A 17580-nucleotide genomic window follows, 5' to 3' on the forward strand; every position below is an offset into this window, starting at 1 on the left:
GAGGAGTTTACCAAATAGTGGATCATTTTAGGGTACTCAGAGAGACTTCCTGTGTGGTTTAGTACAAAGATCTCAAAGCTTAAATTCTGAGCCACTATTTTGTAATCTTTAGACATGGAGTTTTCACTCTTGCTGTCTGATGTTTTAAACCTGAAAGTAAGGGTATCCATTTTCTTGTTGATACAGATTTTACTTCAAGAATGTCTTGCTCCAGTTGCTGAGAATGTCTGTTTAGAGATCACCAAATCCTCAAGTGCAAGTAACACCCCACTACATAAAATTATTAAGTGAGTATCATGCTATATCACTGTCAGTAGCTTACAATAACATTCAGCTCAAGGAGTATTGTCCCTGCCACATTAGGACAGGTTTTTTTCTTACTGCCACCAACAAATAGAATTATAACATAACCAAAGTAAAGCGCGCGCTATGATTGGTCAATTTAGCGTCCCCCATTTGCCCATGGGTGTACGCTGCTGACGTGAGCAAATGCAAGACTATATTTCCGCGCGCTTGTTTTTTCTGGTCACGTAAGATTTGTTAAATAAAAGGGAACTCTTTAGCTACAATGTATCGATGTTATATTATAAAACAAATGGTAAACACCATAACGTACACTATTGAGTTATGGATGCACTTGGGAGATTTGCTAAGCACTCAAGAAGCTAGAGTCGCTCTCGGCTATTGCCTCACACAACTCTTACGCTTCTTTCGTGCTTAGAAACCTCCCACGTGCATCCATAACTCAATAGTGTACACTGTGGTGTTTACCATTTGTTAACCAGAAATTATTCTTTCACATCATAGGGTATTTTTCAATTGAGTGTAGAAAGTAATATGGGATTGCATCTGTGTTGCTTTACTCCTCTCTGATAATATATAAAAAAATAGGAAACAAAAGTGTGAAAAAGTGTGAAAGTGTGATTGGCCCAGAAAATATATAAAAAAATAGGAAACAAAAGTGTGAAAAAGAGTGAAACTGTGATTGGCCCAGAAAATATATAAAAAAATAGGAAACAAAAGGGTGAAAAAGTGTGAAAGTGTGATTGGCCCAGAAAATATATAAAAAAATAGGAAACAAAAGTGTGAAAAAGTGTGAAAGTGTGATTGGCCCAGAAAATATGTAAAAAAATAGGAAACAAAAGTGTGAAAGTGTGATTGGCCCAGAAAACTTGTACCACTTTCCCAACTAATCAATTGCAAAACTAAAACCAATCATGCCTTAATCAGCCATGTTTTCTTGCACTTTTGGCAGTTTGGTAGGTCTTCTAATTGGTCTTTGTGATTAATACAGGTTGACTGTTGAAATGGCACCTTACCAAGCAGTCACCCTGTGGATGTTTTTCAAATTTCCAAAAATAAATTTTCCTTTAAATAACTGTAATTTTCACCTCTACCAAGCGGTCACGGTCACAGTCACTCTTTACTAAGTCCCAACAGCCTTTTCTATTATTCTCCACCTGTATCAAACAGTCACTTGAAGTGCAACCACTCAAATAAAACTAAGAATAATCGTTCAATTAAAATTGAATCTATGGTAATCTCCCAAAATTAATGTAAGTAGTATTTTTGAGTGAGTCTTTGTAAATCAAGTGGCAAAACCTGGTGTTTTTTATTATTATTATGATGGCAGTAAAAACTTCTGGATGCCCAGATTTCCTAAACAATGATTGGGCAACAAGCTGTAAACAATCAATGCAACGACCAAAGTCCTTACAATTAAAATTCCTATAGCAATTCCTAATTATGAAACCTTAGTAATGAAAGTTCCAAACTTAATTGCTATGTAATAAAAACCTCAGTCAAAATGCTGAAGGCTCCATACATCACTATCGAAACGCTTAAGTCTAATAAAACATCTAATGACCCTTATTTCAATCTTAAAGTGTCTCGCCATAAATTATTGAGTGAACTATGGCAATTCCCAATCATAAAAGCCTTAGTCCTAAATGTAATTACTAATTTTAATAAAATCCTCAATCTGAATACTAAAAGTTCTATAACATCGCTATGATGCCGCCTAAATGTGATAAAACATCTCATTATTATCACAGAGAATTCAACTGAATGCTACATTCTAATCAAGCAACACAGGGCAAAAACCGTAATCTGTGAGCCATGGAGTAAAAATTAAATGTACATTAACTAATCCTAAAAAGCTTTTACATTGTGTATACGGTCCTCCTTCTAACAGGAACTCAAACTGCCACCTTGAAAGTCCAGGCAATATTCAGCATGCCCGAGAGCACTGCCCCCTTATTATTATTATTATTATTATTGTTATTATTGTTATTATCATCATTATCATTATCATTATTATTATTTTACTCCTAATCTGTATAAAGCTGACACCCTTCCATGCTTTGGTTTGGGTTTTTATGACTCTCAATTGAAAAGCTCCCTGTTTTAGAAACCCAGGTGTCAAAAACCAATTAAATAAGTGAGCATTAAATATAGTTAGTTTCCTTGGTAGTCTCTGGTTTTTTATTTCATGTAATAGACAAACTAAGGGTTAACCACTTTTAACAAAAGAGGCCATACACTGTCCTAAGCCAGTGCATCGTTATGAAATACTTTATCTCTCCATAGGTGCATGGAGTCAAGTCTTCAATATCGTTATCAAGGATCATGGTCTGTGATTTTAGAGGTTCTCAGAGTCACGTTCGAGGTAAAGTTCTCTTTCTGAGTTAGTCTGCTTGCCTGTCTATTCATTTGTTTGTTTGTCTTGTTCTATTAACCTCGACACTTGAGTTTTTCTTGTTGTTGACCTGCATACTTACACACACACACACACACACACACACACACACACACACACACACACACACACACACACATACATACATACAAACAAACGTACATACATACATACATACATACATACAAACAAACGTACATACATACATACATACATACATACATACATACATACATACATACATACATACATGTACTTGTAGGTATAGGCTTTCTCTTTTATCAATGTAAACATCCCTAAACATGTTCAAACAACTCAAAGTATTCTCATCTTTTCAACAGATTTTAGGGAAGCATTGCCCAAAATTGCTAAGAAAGGTAAGCTTCTTTAAAGCAGTCACTTTTTAGTGCATGTGACTGATTTTTGTTTCCCTTAGAGTCACTTTCTTTGTAATTTTACCTGCAATGATTCAAACTCATGAGAACTCTAACCATTTGTTGTGCTTCATATGCCTGGGATGTTTGAGTTGTGGGAAGTCATCTGTATCTTTCGATTCTTGTCATGCTTATGAGTGAAAATCTAACACAGTCATCATTATTTTATGATATTACTCTACTCCTGCATTTTTGTTCATAAACATGCAAATTTTCATTCTTCGAGAAATAGCCACCCGCCTGAAGGCTCTTGCCCAGAAATCTGGGGTGCTCAGCTTTTAAAAGTTTTCATCAAAGCAAAGTCACTCAAGATCCCAAAAGACATAAGTTGGTGGCCTGTGGGAATTTATTTTTTTGAGAGGACAGCCCTGTCATGCAATCCATTTTAAATGATGTGTGTCTTTCTTGAAGCTTCTAGTTTCCCTATGTGACCTGCGTGGCACACATCAATTCCCTTATGTCAACAAGTTGGACCGAGCAGTTGGTATGGCTATACAGAAAATGGGGCCGAGGTACGGTGGTAAAATCACAACTCATAGTGTTTCATAGATCTGTAGAGTAGCCTTTCCAGCTAGTTGCCGAGGTAGTAGATTTATTATATGATTTTTTGTGATTGAGTTTCATCAAGCCAAAACCAAAATAATCGCAATAGCCAATCAGATGAAAAGAAAAATATTTCACGGAGCTGACGAGAAGTGAACGCAAAGTTGAAGCCTGCCAACTGGTTGGAGCGCGGGAAAACATGGTCGATCAAGTCGGGATTGGTTGTAGGCTTGAACCTGATTGGTCGGGGATAGTGGTGGAGTTTTTGGACCAGTCACGTGCCAAGGAAAGCAAAACCAAAGCAGTCCCGGATTACTTTTGACACTTGAAAATTGCTCTATCAAGGTGCATTTAACCTTTCGCTCTGACCAATGGCTAAAGCTTGGATCGTCAGCTTTCAAACCCTTTACGGCGGTCAATTTACATTATCAACTCGGTTGATAAAACTGAACTTACCTCGTTATACTCCCCCACCGACATGGCACCACATTTTCTTTAGAAACTAACCCCTTTATAATATTGAAGCTACTCTAGCTGTACACTGTATCAATATTGTATTGACAATTTTGCATGGTGAAAGGGTTGGTTAAAGTAACAGGGCTTTCAGCTTTGATATCAATCTTATCATCATGGCATATTGTATACAGTTTCACATAGTAATTTTGACGAAGCAATGATTAAAGATACGTTTGAGGAGGTTCACGATTACTTTTCCTGTTTCAGGGCTGTTTTAGAAGCTGTGCCTCTTCAACTTGACAAGGAAATGTAAGAAGAGACTGAAGATATTTACAGCTGAACACGTTAATAACATAATACATCCTATTCTTAAAGAGCTGTACCACAACATAGTGTTTCTCAAGTTGACAGGCATATGTCATTTAACAAAGTGAACTCGCTAAAGCTCTGAATACAATTTTGAATGTCAGCGATAAAGAACTATTTGCCCGAATGTAAAAAAATGTCCCGTGGTTTCAGAAAAGCTCGTTGCATTATAGATTTTTAGCTTTTCAAACAGTTTTATTATATTGAGGGACCTTTACCTATAGAGGCAAAGAGAGGAAATTGAGCAATTTTTGCTCTTTACTAGATATAGTTTTTCTCCCTTGGCTCTCTAACTCAGTTTTTGCTTTCTCTTGCGAGATATAGTTTTCCTCCCTTAGCTCTCTAACTCAGTTTTTCCTTTCTCCTGCGAGATATAGTTTTCCTCCCTTAGCTCTCTAACTCTCGTTCTTCACTGCGCCTGCTCGTTGGAAGCACACAGTGTGTCTGTGTTACTTTGTGCATATTCGTGAACAGTTTTTGTGTTATCCATTTTCCCTTAAACGTTCAGGCTGTTTGTTCTTTTGCGTTCCTACCAGCTCGGGGAAAAGTGAGTACATCATTGGAGAATAATAGGGAATGAAATCTTTTGTCTTGTTTTTTTCTAATATTGCCCATATCCCTTCGCCCGAAGCTCTCACCCCAAACGTAACGAATGATAAACAGAAAGTAGTTCTCTCAGCTCGCATTGCCTACTCCTTTCAATTGAATTATTTTAGCATTGACAACAGACATTATTTTCACTTTCTTTTTCCAGAGGTGGACCTTGCAACTTTCCTCGCAGCTGGCTTCTGCCTGTTTTGAAAGATAACGTTAAAGACACCGAATTAAAGTATTTCTTTGAAGTGTTGTTGCCACTGTCGGCTAATCTGAGAACAAAAGGTAACAACTATCTTACATATGTCGTAAAACTCCCGCTGCACTGCTTTCAGAATAAGTACAACACTCTGACAGTACAGGAACTAGGAGGGCTTACTTGAACTTGTAAACATTTTTTCATTCCGAAACCTGCATAGCACTTTTGGTGACTTCCAACGAGTCCACTTCAGACGTTTACGGTACTGCTTCCATCTGATAACCCTTTAGCTCATAAGAGCGATTGGCATCTTATTTCTCCTCACAGTAGAGTTTCCTTAACCCTTTACACTTATCATCAATGTGCATTTTCTCCATACTGTTCTTTATACGTTCCCCATGATAATGACTAGGAGAATACAGATGTGTAACAATCAAGAACTTTTTATGCTGACGATCATTTCTTTTCTTCTCGTGACCTTAGTTAACGTTTGATTCACTGGCAACACTGTGAGAAGAAATGAGATAGTGGTCGCTGTTCGGGGTTCAAATGTCGAAGAAAGATTCACCTGTATATATTTTTTTCTTTTAGCTGCAACTCTCAAGGAAGCAGGGAAACTTCTCGAGAGCAAAGTATATGACACTTTACAACTACAGGTAAGAAAGAAAAAACATTGCGCTTGTTATACGTTATGCTCGAAAATTTCTTTTATTCGTATTCGTTCAGAAGCATGTAAATGTGCCTTCCTGGTGTCATCGACTTGCGTAAAAACAATATTTGTTGTCCCACGCTTGCGAAACGACGATTGAAACAAAAGTAAGGAGAAATTAAAACGAGGGAGTTTTCGAACACAAAGTTTATTTAAACGCTAGTAATTTTTTTATTTACCATTATGTTTTGAAACTGCTCACTAATTCGGTGGGCTGCTCTAGCTTGGACACTAGGATTATTTGAGAATGCTACCTGTATATTTTTTTTTTTTTTTTTTTTTTTTTTAGATATGGGCTCTTTTACCAGGATTTTGCACCCGACCGACCGACATATGCCAGGTAGGGTTAGACAAAAAATTGTTTTTCTCAAGCCAATCGTGGTGTTAAACCATGTCACTAAAATTTAGCTGTCGAATGCAAAAGAATTGCAATACCGCTGAATCTTCCAATTTCAAATTCCTTTGCAGTCTTTCAAGTCTGTCGCTCGAATCCTGGGCACGGCTCTTACTGAGAGACCAGACTTACGTTCAACGGTGTGCCAAGCTTTGAGGCTTCTTATTTCCAAAGTGTCAGATGGTAAGGCCATAAGTTGAAATTCTGATTTTCTTTCTCTCGTATTTTAGATGTTTAGAAATACAATAAGGAGATATCGTGTTGAAATGTCAGCCACAACAGTGACGTACAAAAAGGTGACAACCCACGTTGCCTTATTTTGGGGCGAAGGGCATGGCTCGATCGTTTATAGAGCGGATAAATTGCTAACCCAGTGGATAGGTGTTGACAAGGAGTAACGTGCTTTCGGCAGGATGTAGATTTACCCAGTACTTAGTGTTATCCATATTGGCTTTTGTAATTTGTTGTTGTTCTCGTTTTGCTAGAGTTTTTCGTTATGTATTTTTTATACTTTTTTCTTTGTGGATAACATCGAGGCTTAAGGGAAATCGCGTGGAGCGGTTTATCAAAAAGGTTTTGTTCTTAGGAAGAAAATTGTGTTTTGTTCTTTAACAGGACGCAGTTGTCACGCAGTTTTCACATATGAGTTTAAATGGGTACTATTGGATAGTGGCAGGAATCACGACAAAATGTTGGGGGAGTAGGGGGGGGGGGGCTAGTATCCCATCTCTGAGAAGTGGTAATACTCATTTTGCTGTGGGATAAGCTTGGTAACCATACAAGTCATCCTCTGCTGCAGACTTTACCTTAACTTCTTCATGCTAAGATAACAAATCACTTATTATATTTTCCCTTTTTGCAACTGTCAGATGCAAGCAAAACGGAGTTATCCCGATACGCAAAGAACTACCTTCCAATCCTGTTTAACTTATACACTGCGGAAGAGAAGGAAGGGGATCCTGATAAACTGGCAATACTGGAGACAATCAGAGTTTTCCTGAGCATAACAGATCACAAAGTAAGTACCTCGCCTTTTATGTTATTCCATTCGCCATACCGCTCCGCAAGGAAAGATAAGACTAAGTTTGTGATCGTTGTGATCAGCTGTTGTTGTACAAAAAAAATGGCGAGTTTCTCTTGTTCTTTCGATGCGCTGGATTGGGTAGGTAATAGACTCAGTTTGTGTAAGCGGAGAAGCCTGATAATGAGTGTTTTCACGACTTACTGCGTTTCCCGTTTCGTAGGCCAAAGTGCATGCAACCATTATGCTTGGAAGACGAGAATCCATCCTCGCTGGAATTTTAAAATAACTTAAGAGAGATTCTTTTGACTTAAACACGAAGGCGCGCTATATAAAGAAGTCTTCCCTGGGAAGACCTAGGCTCATTTGTCACTCACCGTTGACGTGTGCGGGTCAAATTCAAATGCTGGTAGAGGAACAAAAGGAGCTAATGAGATATCTATTTACGTATGATACACGATCCTCGCAGTTGAGAGCGCTATTTATGCAATAGCGAAAATCAGACCTGAAAAAAATCAGGCCTGTACGGGATTCGAACCACTGACCTCTGCGATACTAGAGCAGCGCTCTACCAACTGAGGTAACAAGCCAACTGGGAACAAGCCAACTGGGAGCAGGCCATTAAGTTGATTCGTAATAAACCCGTGATGATAAGTCAGATACAATGAATATATGAAGTTCATATATTTTGAAATGCGGTTGTAGATACGTATGATGCACGATCCTACAACTGCAGTTCAAAATATATGAACTTCATATATTCATTGTATCTGATTTATCATCACGGGTTTATTACGAATCAACTTAACGGCCTGCTCCCAGTTGGCTTGTTAGCTCAGTTGGTAGAGCGCTGCACTAGTATCGCAGAGGTCAGTGGTTCGAATCCCGTACAGGCCTGATTTTTTTCAGGTCTGATTTTCGCTATTGCATAAATAGCGCTCTCTACTGCGAGGATCGTGCATCATACGTATCTTCAACCGCAGTTCAAAATATATGAACTTCATATATTCATTGTATGAGATATCTATTGTTTACTTCCACTAGCATGGTGGCATGAGGTAACGTGCGAACCACCTACTTCGATCTCAAATTTACCGCCACAAATAAAGACAGTTTCCATTGGAGAAAGGAAATACAAATCTCAAAAATTCTTGTATTGTGATGAAGACATAAAACAATTTAAGGAATGCGCCCGCTGTTCACTGCTTTGGAGTAGCTGTAGCTCAAGCTAACTTGACTCTAAGAGTTCTACATCACACGACGGTTGATTTACAAATGGTCCAGTGAGACCTAAGGCTCCTTTTATAGCGCGCCTTCGTGTTTAAGACCCAGATGAACAATTTATTTTCTTTCCCAGAATGGACGTCTCCTCAGTTAGATAATTACTGTTACTTAAAATGTGTCCTTTGTCCTTTTCTAGCTTGTGGCCACGTTCTTCTCCAAGGGTCTTGAAAAGTTAATCGGCAATGAAAGCGACGGAAAGTCAAGGTACTAGATGAGTGGCAAATTTCTCGGCGCACTTTTGAAATGTTTTTCTACAACTCTCATAGACCATCCCCTCTTCTCTATTTCAATGTTGCCTGGTGTTAACATGGTAGTCACTAATTTTCTTGCAACATTGTCAAGGGGGGAAGGGAGGGGGGCTTTGAAGTAACTTCCTTGTGGTAAATTACAAGATCGATGTCTATTATGTTGAGTGGAGGGTTGTCGACCACTTACTAAAAGGAGGCACGCCAATACCTTTTTCCGCACATCGTAGAAAGACCAGTTATAACGCAAGATGAAATAAAAATGTTAGCTGCCAAGAATGATAATGACGATGAAAAATAAAAACAGAATCCTTAATTCAGACGCAAGCCAAGGCATTTTAAACGTAGCCATTGTTTCTCTTGTTACCTTTGAATAGACTAGACTGTTAGTATGGACATGCACCTGTTGATTTTTACCAGTTGCACCGCACGTTTGAGACGTGCAGTGTAACTAACAACAATAGTTTAGGTTTACTATGCTTACATAATTATATGATTCAAGATCTTGAGGATGTGTACATCTAAATGAAAGCCATAAGTTCTTTATTTTCTCCAGACATTTGATGATGGACTTGGTTATTGCGATGGTGGCCTATGTGGATGGGCAAAACATAAAGAAGCTCTATGATTTGGCATCGCCATGGTTACAGGTGATTACAAGAAAATAAAGTGTCCAGTTTGAACACTTTGTTCTTGTTCTGTCCGTGTAAAAGAGAAAACTTTAACAGATTTTCGAAAATTCCTAAATAAGGAAAGTTATAGTAAAGTGAGCAATGTAATGGCTTCACCGAAGTTAATGTTTTCGTCAATATATTTTTGTCTTAAAGCGTCGCGCAAGCTATTATCAAGTTGTTGTTAAATTATTGGTAAATTATTTTCAAATTAGGGAAAAGCAATCAATACAAACACGAAATTATAGTAGTACATCACCTTTCGTGTGCTGTTTATATTCAAGGCTATAGATATTACGCAGCAGAAGAAGGCTTATCGCGTACTGGAACAGATTTGTGGCGCTGAATCTGAGAGCAGCCAAGAGTTCGTTGTTTCACATCTTAACGAACTTCAAGAAATTCTTTTAAAGACATTAGCGGCGTCAAGTTCTGCTTCTAAAACTGTGAGTACTTTTTAGATGATGAGCTAACCTATAAGCAATTCTGAGTCTCCTGTAGGGGATGTAGACTATATTTTGTAAATGCACAAGACTTTTTGACATGGTATGAAGGTGATTTCCCTTTTCTTTTCTCTTCTTTTTTATTCGGTGGGGAGGGGTGGGGGGAGGGTGAAGGACACGTTAAATTGAGGAGATACTGAAAGGCTGCCTGCGATGAACCAAAATCTCGTCATGGAGTACCACGAGTGACCAGCATCTAATTTCTCCCTACAGTCTTATGGCTAAATCAGACATTAAGGTCTTGGAAGCTCTTGATTATTAAACAAATTCTCCTTGTCAGCACCTAAGAAATTTGTAGAGAACAGTATGGAGAATTTGCATTCTGATGTGAGGGTGTGAAGGGTTAATTGGCCACCATGTAATTACGGCGTGTAACGATTTTAGTGAAATTTTTTGGTCCGTTTCTTTCACGTTAAAGCGTTTGATTTTAATACGAGCCTAAATTTGGTGAGAAGGCCATTTCTATTCTGTTTCTCTTCTCCTTTTTAGCCCCGTTTGCGCTGCCTTGCCCATATAGTTAAAAAATTGGAAGACCCTGCAGAGTTTATTCAAGCTATAATTCCTGAGGTAAGTTAACCATCTCCCCCAACGAGTTACTTTCAAGGGAACCCTGAACGCAGTTTTGCTTACATTGGTTTAGAAAAGTCGTGCAACCCTCTAAACCAATAACTAATAACGGTGGTCCTTTGCGCTTTCCCGCACTTCAAACAGTTAGTCTTTTTCTAACCATAGTTCTTATTGCCTCCTGGTGACGTTCAGTGTTCTTTTTCCTGATTGACCTTTGTGATCACTTTGGTCGTGGCTTAAAGACACCCAATTGGACAGGGCTAGAATATTTTACTGTGTGGACAATTGTCAATTAATTTTTGACTGGAAGACGTAGCTGTTTGTTATCTTGTTCAAGGTGATACTTTGTACCAAAGAAGTTGCTGTTAAAGCTCGCACATCGGCCTTGACTTTACTGATCGAATGTTGTAACGCCAATTTTCGTACGTCGGGCAAGACAAGACAAGGTGAGAGAAAACTCTGAAATGGGTACAAACTTTCCGAAAATGCATCGACCTTTTTTTTTTTTTTTTTTTTTTTTTTTGAGACAGTAAGTTCATTGTTGTGAGGTTCTGTCGGCTTTTTTTTTTTTTTTTTTTTTTTTTTTTTTTACAGTTCAGTTGCGTCGATGAATTCATTTGTTACAAATTTATTTCTTTTATTTTGCTTTAGAATGTTTGATCTCTTTCCTGGAGTTGGTGGTTGCAGGCATCGCGGGCTCACCGCACATGATTAGTGCCACTATCATATCCCTGTCTAGAGTCGTGTACGAGTTTCGGCGTGAGTATTAAACCGGCATCAAACATGCATTTCGGGTTAAGCAGCGCCTTACGTTTATTGGAGGTTTAACGTTGCGTTTTCGCATTCAATTTTCAGACGACGTTCCCAGTGCCTTGCTTGAAAAACTTATACAAGGTATTTTAGTTTGTCTGCGATCCACTGCTAGGGAGGTGATCAAGTCATGTCTTGGCTTCTTTAAGGTAAGGTTTCCTTAGGATTCTGAGTGATGCGCAGTGGGGAAGCTTACTTTTTCATCCCTTAAATGATTTAAAGTTCTGCTTTTCTACCTACCGCGAAGTTGTTGTCGCTTCTTGAACAAGTCGCTCACATCTTGATACTTTGACGCTCGTTCAGCATAGCAGAGAGATGGCAGGATTTGAAAATAATAAATCATCGAAAGAATAACTATCATCGTTTGAAACCAAAACGAAAAAAGCAGGGAGGTCAGAGAACTGCTTAGCCACTAAGCAAAATTCTCTGGAAAAATTTCAATAGCCTGAGCTACGCGTGTAGTTGTTCTTTAGACGTGGAGAATAATTATATTAGTTACTTTACACTGTTGTCTTGCTACGACAGTTCTTGATTGAAACCCTCCAAGTTTGACAATCGTTCATTTATTTCACAGGTTGTCATATCTGTTATGAACCAACAGGACTTGCTTCCCTATCTCCAGGAACTGGTAATTTAAAATATTTTTTAGTGAAATGTGTGGTTAGTAAAGTTCGTCGTGTACAAAGAGAAAGCTGCACCTCAAACTGCTGGGGTTTCGCATTAGAGACATGTAATTGATATAAGGATCAAGTGCTGTTGAAATTCTCTTTTAAGAGATTTTGGTTGTTATTTTTTTTGTAGATCGGTGGTCTGGTAGCCTGGAACGACGATGCCCGACGGCGCTTTCGATTCAATGTCAAGGTTCTGTTTGAACGTCTCCTCAGGAAGTTTGGGTTAGTAGAAGCAGATCTGAGCCGTGTATATTTCATTTAGATTCCACTATTAAAGTCGTAATGTTATTTCCTCGTTTTGTGTATATTGATTAATTTCCTCTTAACTCAGAAAAATGTTGAGTGGGGCCAACGCACTTATCCAAAGATTCTTGGAATGATAGTGTGGCCTTAATATTGGTAAACTTCTGAAGGAATTGTATATTTTGCAAAATTTCCTAAAACTCGAATCAAAACTCGAAAATTATAAGTTTTGTTTTGTTCCTTTGTTTTTAACGGCCAGAACTGAATGTCGATTTATTTTCCATCGCTCAAGAGAATACACCAAATATACTTACATGTACCTCTCGATCATCAAACCCCTTAAAGATACCTTTTGGTGGGAGAATGGGGCCCAAGGAGATCTTAAATGAGTGAATCGTTTGACGCAGTCGTTGCTCAGGTAATATTTAGATATAAAATTATTTTCAAAATTTTATCAATGTTGCATGTCGGCTTTTATTGTGATTCATTTGTTCTTTAGATACCAAACTATATACAAGTGTACCCCCGAAGAACATCAAAAATTAGTTCACAACACTCATAAGACAACTCAAAGACTAAAGAGGCAGAAAATGGCGGCAAGGAGAGACAGAAAGTCTGTGAGTGTTGTTTGAAGTTGGTTGTTCAAGTTTTGTTATAGTTTTGACTAATAGGCTACAGGACTTTAGGTCGTCCAATTATGTGGCCTAACAAGCCTCATTTTCGTCCGAGTTTAAATAAAGTCATCATCATCATCATCATCATCATCATCATCATCATCATCATGTGTATTATCCTGCTATGCGGTCGTCTGACATTGCCAATCACTTGTGTGATTGGACCCCACCCGGTCATATTACCATTATAAATCGTGCTATCTGGTAATATCACAGTTTTGTATGCGTGTGTATCATGCTACCTTCAATTTAGAAGGAAAAGAGCAACGTAGCATCAGGAATTCTGAATTAAAGTTTTCTTACCTGGAGTTGTTCGATGTTCTTCGCACTAAAGTTTTTATGGCGATGACACATTGTAGACTCAATGCATTTGTAAAATGTTACGTAAGCCGTTATTGGCTACCTTCATTTCCGGCTTTGAGTATTGTTTGTGAAATAATTTCACTTTATTCCATCCTCCAGCAAGAAGACACTGAAGGATTCCATCAAGAATCACCACAACTTGAAAGGTTGGTTTTTTATATAGTGGACTGGAGGAGCAGGTCTCAAATGAGCTTCAATAAACATCGCCGTAGCACTCTAATTCCCACCACACTCAGGGTTTGCCTTTGGGTTGTTATCAGTTGTCATTCATCCAACTTTGTTTAACCGATAGTACTAGTATTACCTGTTTATTAAGGAAGACTCTAAGTGCTGGGTAAAACGAAAGAAACGTTTTATTAATTATATTTTATTGTAACTTTTTTTTTTCTCCCTGATAAATGAGGGTGGAATTTCTCGTGGGCCCTCTGAGTTGAGACAACTCTGTTCCAGTAGCACCTCCGCTCAAGGGGCATATTCAAACTTGTCCATGCTGAAAAGGAGTTCATCTATCCTTTGTATCTAATCGCTGCTTTTAAGGAAAAGTTCTTTAAAGGGACACTTTTCTGGTATCGAGGGTGTCCTGTGATCAGAAGTGTCTCCGTAGTTCATTTAACATTACACTATACAGTGATAGTTTGTATTCAGGAAAAGCATTTAGTGTGATTGTTATGGTGAGGAAAGTCTCAAAAGCGACTGTTGTCTGTTGTATAGGCTGACTTTTCATAGACTTGAGCAGCAGTTACGATCGTGAATCGCACTATGCGATCAAGTTTGCTGTTTCGTGCCACCCATTTAGGGTTCACATCAGTACAACGTTTCTTTTTAGTTACGAAGATCTTATGTTTGGAGAAGATGAAGAAGATGAGAGACCTGGTATGAAGAAAAAGAAACAGGTATCACACCCTCTGTCACCAAATATTATTCAACGTTGTCTCCACATTTGTTTTAAATTGATGTCAAGGATGTCGTACTAGTGATGAGTGTCTGATGCTTGCTGCGACGTGACTTAAGAAAGACGTTATTATATATTTCTGTTGAGCATGGAGCAATGCCATGGAAATTGTAATCAACAGAATTTTGAAACTTTCTGATCGACTTGCAGGCTGCCAAAGCAGGTCAAGCCGTTAATCGTGTGAAAGGTCCGAAAGCCTGGATTCGAGAGGGAACTGAAGAGGAGCCTGTGGATTTTCTTGACCCGGGAGTGGTGCAGAGGGTCGTAGGTAGGCCATATCTTATTATCCGGGATGCTTAGATACGTTTTTGCGCTCAAATAAAATTTTAGCTGTGTGAGGTATATTGCCTGCTAAAATTAAGCGAAAAATGATAATAATTAATAGCGGTTTAAAATTACTTAGTTAACAACGATGATGCAAGCGACGAAATTTAAGAGGTGAAAATCTACGCATTTACGGAGGAAATATCTTTCCAGAATAAGTTGATCTGTTAGGTTGATTCCGATTAATTCGTAGGATGGCAGAGATTTTTTTTGCACTATGCATGATTATGACTTTTTGTGAAAAAAGAAAGGAAAAAAACACTCATTGGGAATTCATAGCGAACGATACTGCCGTAGCAACAGTTGGAGGAAGTTTTCGTCTGAGATTTTTTCTTGTAGAAAATTGAACTTGATAATGTATGGTTGACATTGCTTCATCTGGAGACACCTCTTTGTCAACACTGCATCTCAAAAATGTTATACGAGAGAACGTCAGAATCCATCAAGACGAATGAATTAAACACTCCACTGACTTCATATTTTCGTTTGTCCCAAGCAACGGATCCGAAAAAACCTACCAAACGTAAAGCAACAGATGGTTTCCAGGTTTCTTCCGATGGAAAATTGATCATCCAAGATAACGAGGACGAGGAGGAAAAACACGAGCCTGGATCCAAGCGTAAGAGAAAACCAGGTACATGTCCTGTGAGACGACTTTTGGAAGTATACTGTTGGTGTTGATTTGTAAGACCGCCCATATCAACTGCCCTTCGGCAGCTTGTTATCCATGGATGTGCTTATTTGTAACTGAGATTATGTAATCATTTTTGGCAGGTCTGGAGGACTCTGTGGAAGACATGGAAGAGGTAAGCCGTGTTGCATCGCTAATACGCCTGTGGGCTGAAGCTAAGATTAGAAATGATGAAAAAATACGCAATGCCCACCACGGGGTTAATGGTGTTAATGTCTTTTATCCCGGTCGCAGCCGCCGCCTCCACCCCCGAAGAAAAAGTAAAACAACATAAAGAAATAAAAAGTCAGCCATAAATTAGCCATGCTTCACTGATAAGACCAAATAAGGCCGAGAAAGTAGTTTATGGCTGCAACCTCAGTGGCTCTCTTTTTCATTTCATTTCATATTTTGTGACTTCAATGTACTATTTCATTTAAGCGGCCACCTGCAAGAAAATCCACTCATGATTCGAAAGGATAACTTGGCTAGGGTTAAGATAAACAACCATTTTCTATGACAAGGGTTTGTATCAAAAGGACTACTTTTAGTTTAATACCTGAAGTTGTGTAGCGAATGTTTCAATACTTGGGCTTTTGCTACACGTTTTACAGAACTGTGTTGAAAGACGTACAAAACGTTTGTACGTCTCTTAACGCAGTTCTGTTCAAAACAAAAATGCAACATCCTGGCGATGTTGTCTTTTTTTCTATGAAGAGTTGTCAGTACTTCAAGATTAATTCATCTTATATTTTTCCACATTTCTATCAGGATCCATTTCAAGGGAAAAAGAAGCGGAAATCTTTTGATGGTGATAATGAAAATGATGCGCTTGTCGAAGGTTTGTTTTGTTACGCTGTCATCTGCTTTAGTGCTACGAATTGGAATTAACGACCTTGAATTTACCTTGCAGAAGTGCCTTCGAGACGTGGAAAAGGTGATAAGGCGTTTGGAGCTGAGTACAAAGCGAAGGTATGAGTTTTGACTGTCTCATTAGCCGCCTGCTTGCTTAACTGATCGACTTACCGACCAACATTGACTACTGAATTGAGTGACTAATTGAGTGACCGACTGATTTACTCATTGACTTACTGATTGATCCATCGATCTATTACATTATTGATTGATTGATTGATTGATGGATGGATCGAATGACTAACAGTTCGATTGGCTGATGGTTGATTAAATTATCAAGTCATCACCTCATCGATTGTGTTGTCGAATTCTTCCTTAGTTCAAGGCTCAATTCTTCCACCTGAGGTCTTTCAGTTTTCGCAAAGTTAAAATTCTTTTTCATTCAGCGACAGATACAAACGAATTAAAGAAAAATTTTGGTACAGTTTACTATGTGTAATGTTGAATCTTTTACTTTGATCGCCATTTTGAAAATCTCTCTTACTAGCAGAAACTTGACGTTATGTCGACTTTTTAGTTGAGGATCCTTGACCGCTTTGTTAGGACAGGATCTGCTACGTTACGAGACCAGAAAACGGGTGCGATGTAGACTACTCATCCTTTGGGGTTTTAACGAAACTATTCGTGCAATGAATTATGTTCTAGAGTAACCAGGACTGCACTTCTCTTTTCTTAAGAAACTCTTCATTAACTCGATAGAAAGCTGGCGGTGACGTGAAGAAGAAAGGAAAACCGGATCCATTCGCCTATGTGCCTCTCCAATTGAATATGCTCAACAAGAGGTAAGTGCTGACCCGCCTCAAATTAAAAATTCTTTGATTGCATAGGGGCTGTGGGATTCTAAAATTTCCCGCTCTCTCTCCCTTCTTGCCTCTCTATCATTGATCGATTCCAGCTGTCGCAAATCACTACAAGGCCGCAGGGTTTATTTTTGGCGAGTCTACAAGTCTCGTCCCTATTTTGCCAAATATGATCTGTACAACGCAAGTTAAACCATTGTACCTCTCAATTTGATCTTGCAATAGTATTTGACATCTCTTCAACAAAACAATACTCCTTTTGCGTCTATGTAAAAACTGTTGTCAAACGTTAAGGGACCCAATACCTGTACTAGTAAGAAATAGGAAATGTTTTGCGGCATTATTAAACATGGTAAAAGGTGAATGCGGCATCTTCCTTTTGCTACTCCCTGCTTCACCCTGGATGTTTCACTTGAGGTATCACAATCTTCCTTGTTACTTTGAAAGTGACAACCACTTTGTCATCCGATAGTGTAT

At 38.5% G+C, this 17580-nt stretch overlaps 1 protein-coding gene across 1 annotated transcript in view; it reads left to right on the top strand.

The window, feature by feature from the left end:
- LOC111331960 (RRP12-like protein) overlaps nucleotides 1–17580 on the top strand; it is a 33274-nt gene that overhangs the window by 15096 nt on the left and 598 nt on the right. The window contains exons 13-40 of the mRNA XM_022937195.2: nucleotides 187–287; nucleotides 2590–2668; nucleotides 3040–3075; nucleotides 3544–3644; nucleotides 4399–4440; nucleotides 5252–5376; nucleotides 5882–5946; nucleotides 6289–6339; nucleotides 6468–6576; nucleotides 7263–7411; nucleotides 8835–8902; nucleotides 9500–9593; nucleotides 9899–10057; nucleotides 10604–10681; nucleotides 11019–11127; nucleotides 11333–11440; nucleotides 11537–11640; nucleotides 12066–12119; nucleotides 12293–12384; nucleotides 12905–13022; nucleotides 13542–13588; nucleotides 14269–14335; nucleotides 14545–14662; nucleotides 15215–15352; nucleotides 15493–15524; nucleotides 16160–16229; nucleotides 16302–16360; nucleotides 17003–17085. Coding sequence (XP_022792930.2) covers nucleotides 187–287; nucleotides 2590–2668; nucleotides 3040–3075; nucleotides 3544–3644; nucleotides 4399–4440; nucleotides 5252–5376; nucleotides 5882–5946; nucleotides 6289–6339; nucleotides 6468–6576; nucleotides 7263–7411; nucleotides 8835–8902; nucleotides 9500–9593; nucleotides 9899–10057; nucleotides 10604–10681; nucleotides 11019–11127; nucleotides 11333–11440; nucleotides 11537–11640; nucleotides 12066–12119; nucleotides 12293–12384; nucleotides 12905–13022; nucleotides 13542–13588; nucleotides 14269–14335; nucleotides 14545–14662; nucleotides 15215–15352; nucleotides 15493–15524; nucleotides 16160–16229; nucleotides 16302–16360; nucleotides 17003–17085 — 2456 coding nt within the window. The remainder of the gene's footprint in view (nucleotides 1–186; nucleotides 288–2589; nucleotides 2669–3039; nucleotides 3076–3543; nucleotides 3645–4398; nucleotides 4441–5251; nucleotides 5377–5881; nucleotides 5947–6288; nucleotides 6340–6467; nucleotides 6577–7262; nucleotides 7412–8834; nucleotides 8903–9499; nucleotides 9594–9898; nucleotides 10058–10603; nucleotides 10682–11018; nucleotides 11128–11332; nucleotides 11441–11536; nucleotides 11641–12065; nucleotides 12120–12292; nucleotides 12385–12904; nucleotides 13023–13541; nucleotides 13589–14268; nucleotides 14336–14544; nucleotides 14663–15214; nucleotides 15353–15492; nucleotides 15525–16159; nucleotides 16230–16301; nucleotides 16361–17002; nucleotides 17086–17580) is intronic.

Source organism: Stylophora pistillata, chromosome 1 (assembly GCF_964205215.1).
Source record: "Stylophora pistillata chromosome 1, jaStyPist1.2, whole genome shotgun sequence".
NCBI lineage: Eukaryota > Metazoa > Cnidaria > Anthozoa > Scleractinia > Pocilloporidae > Stylophora > Stylophora pistillata.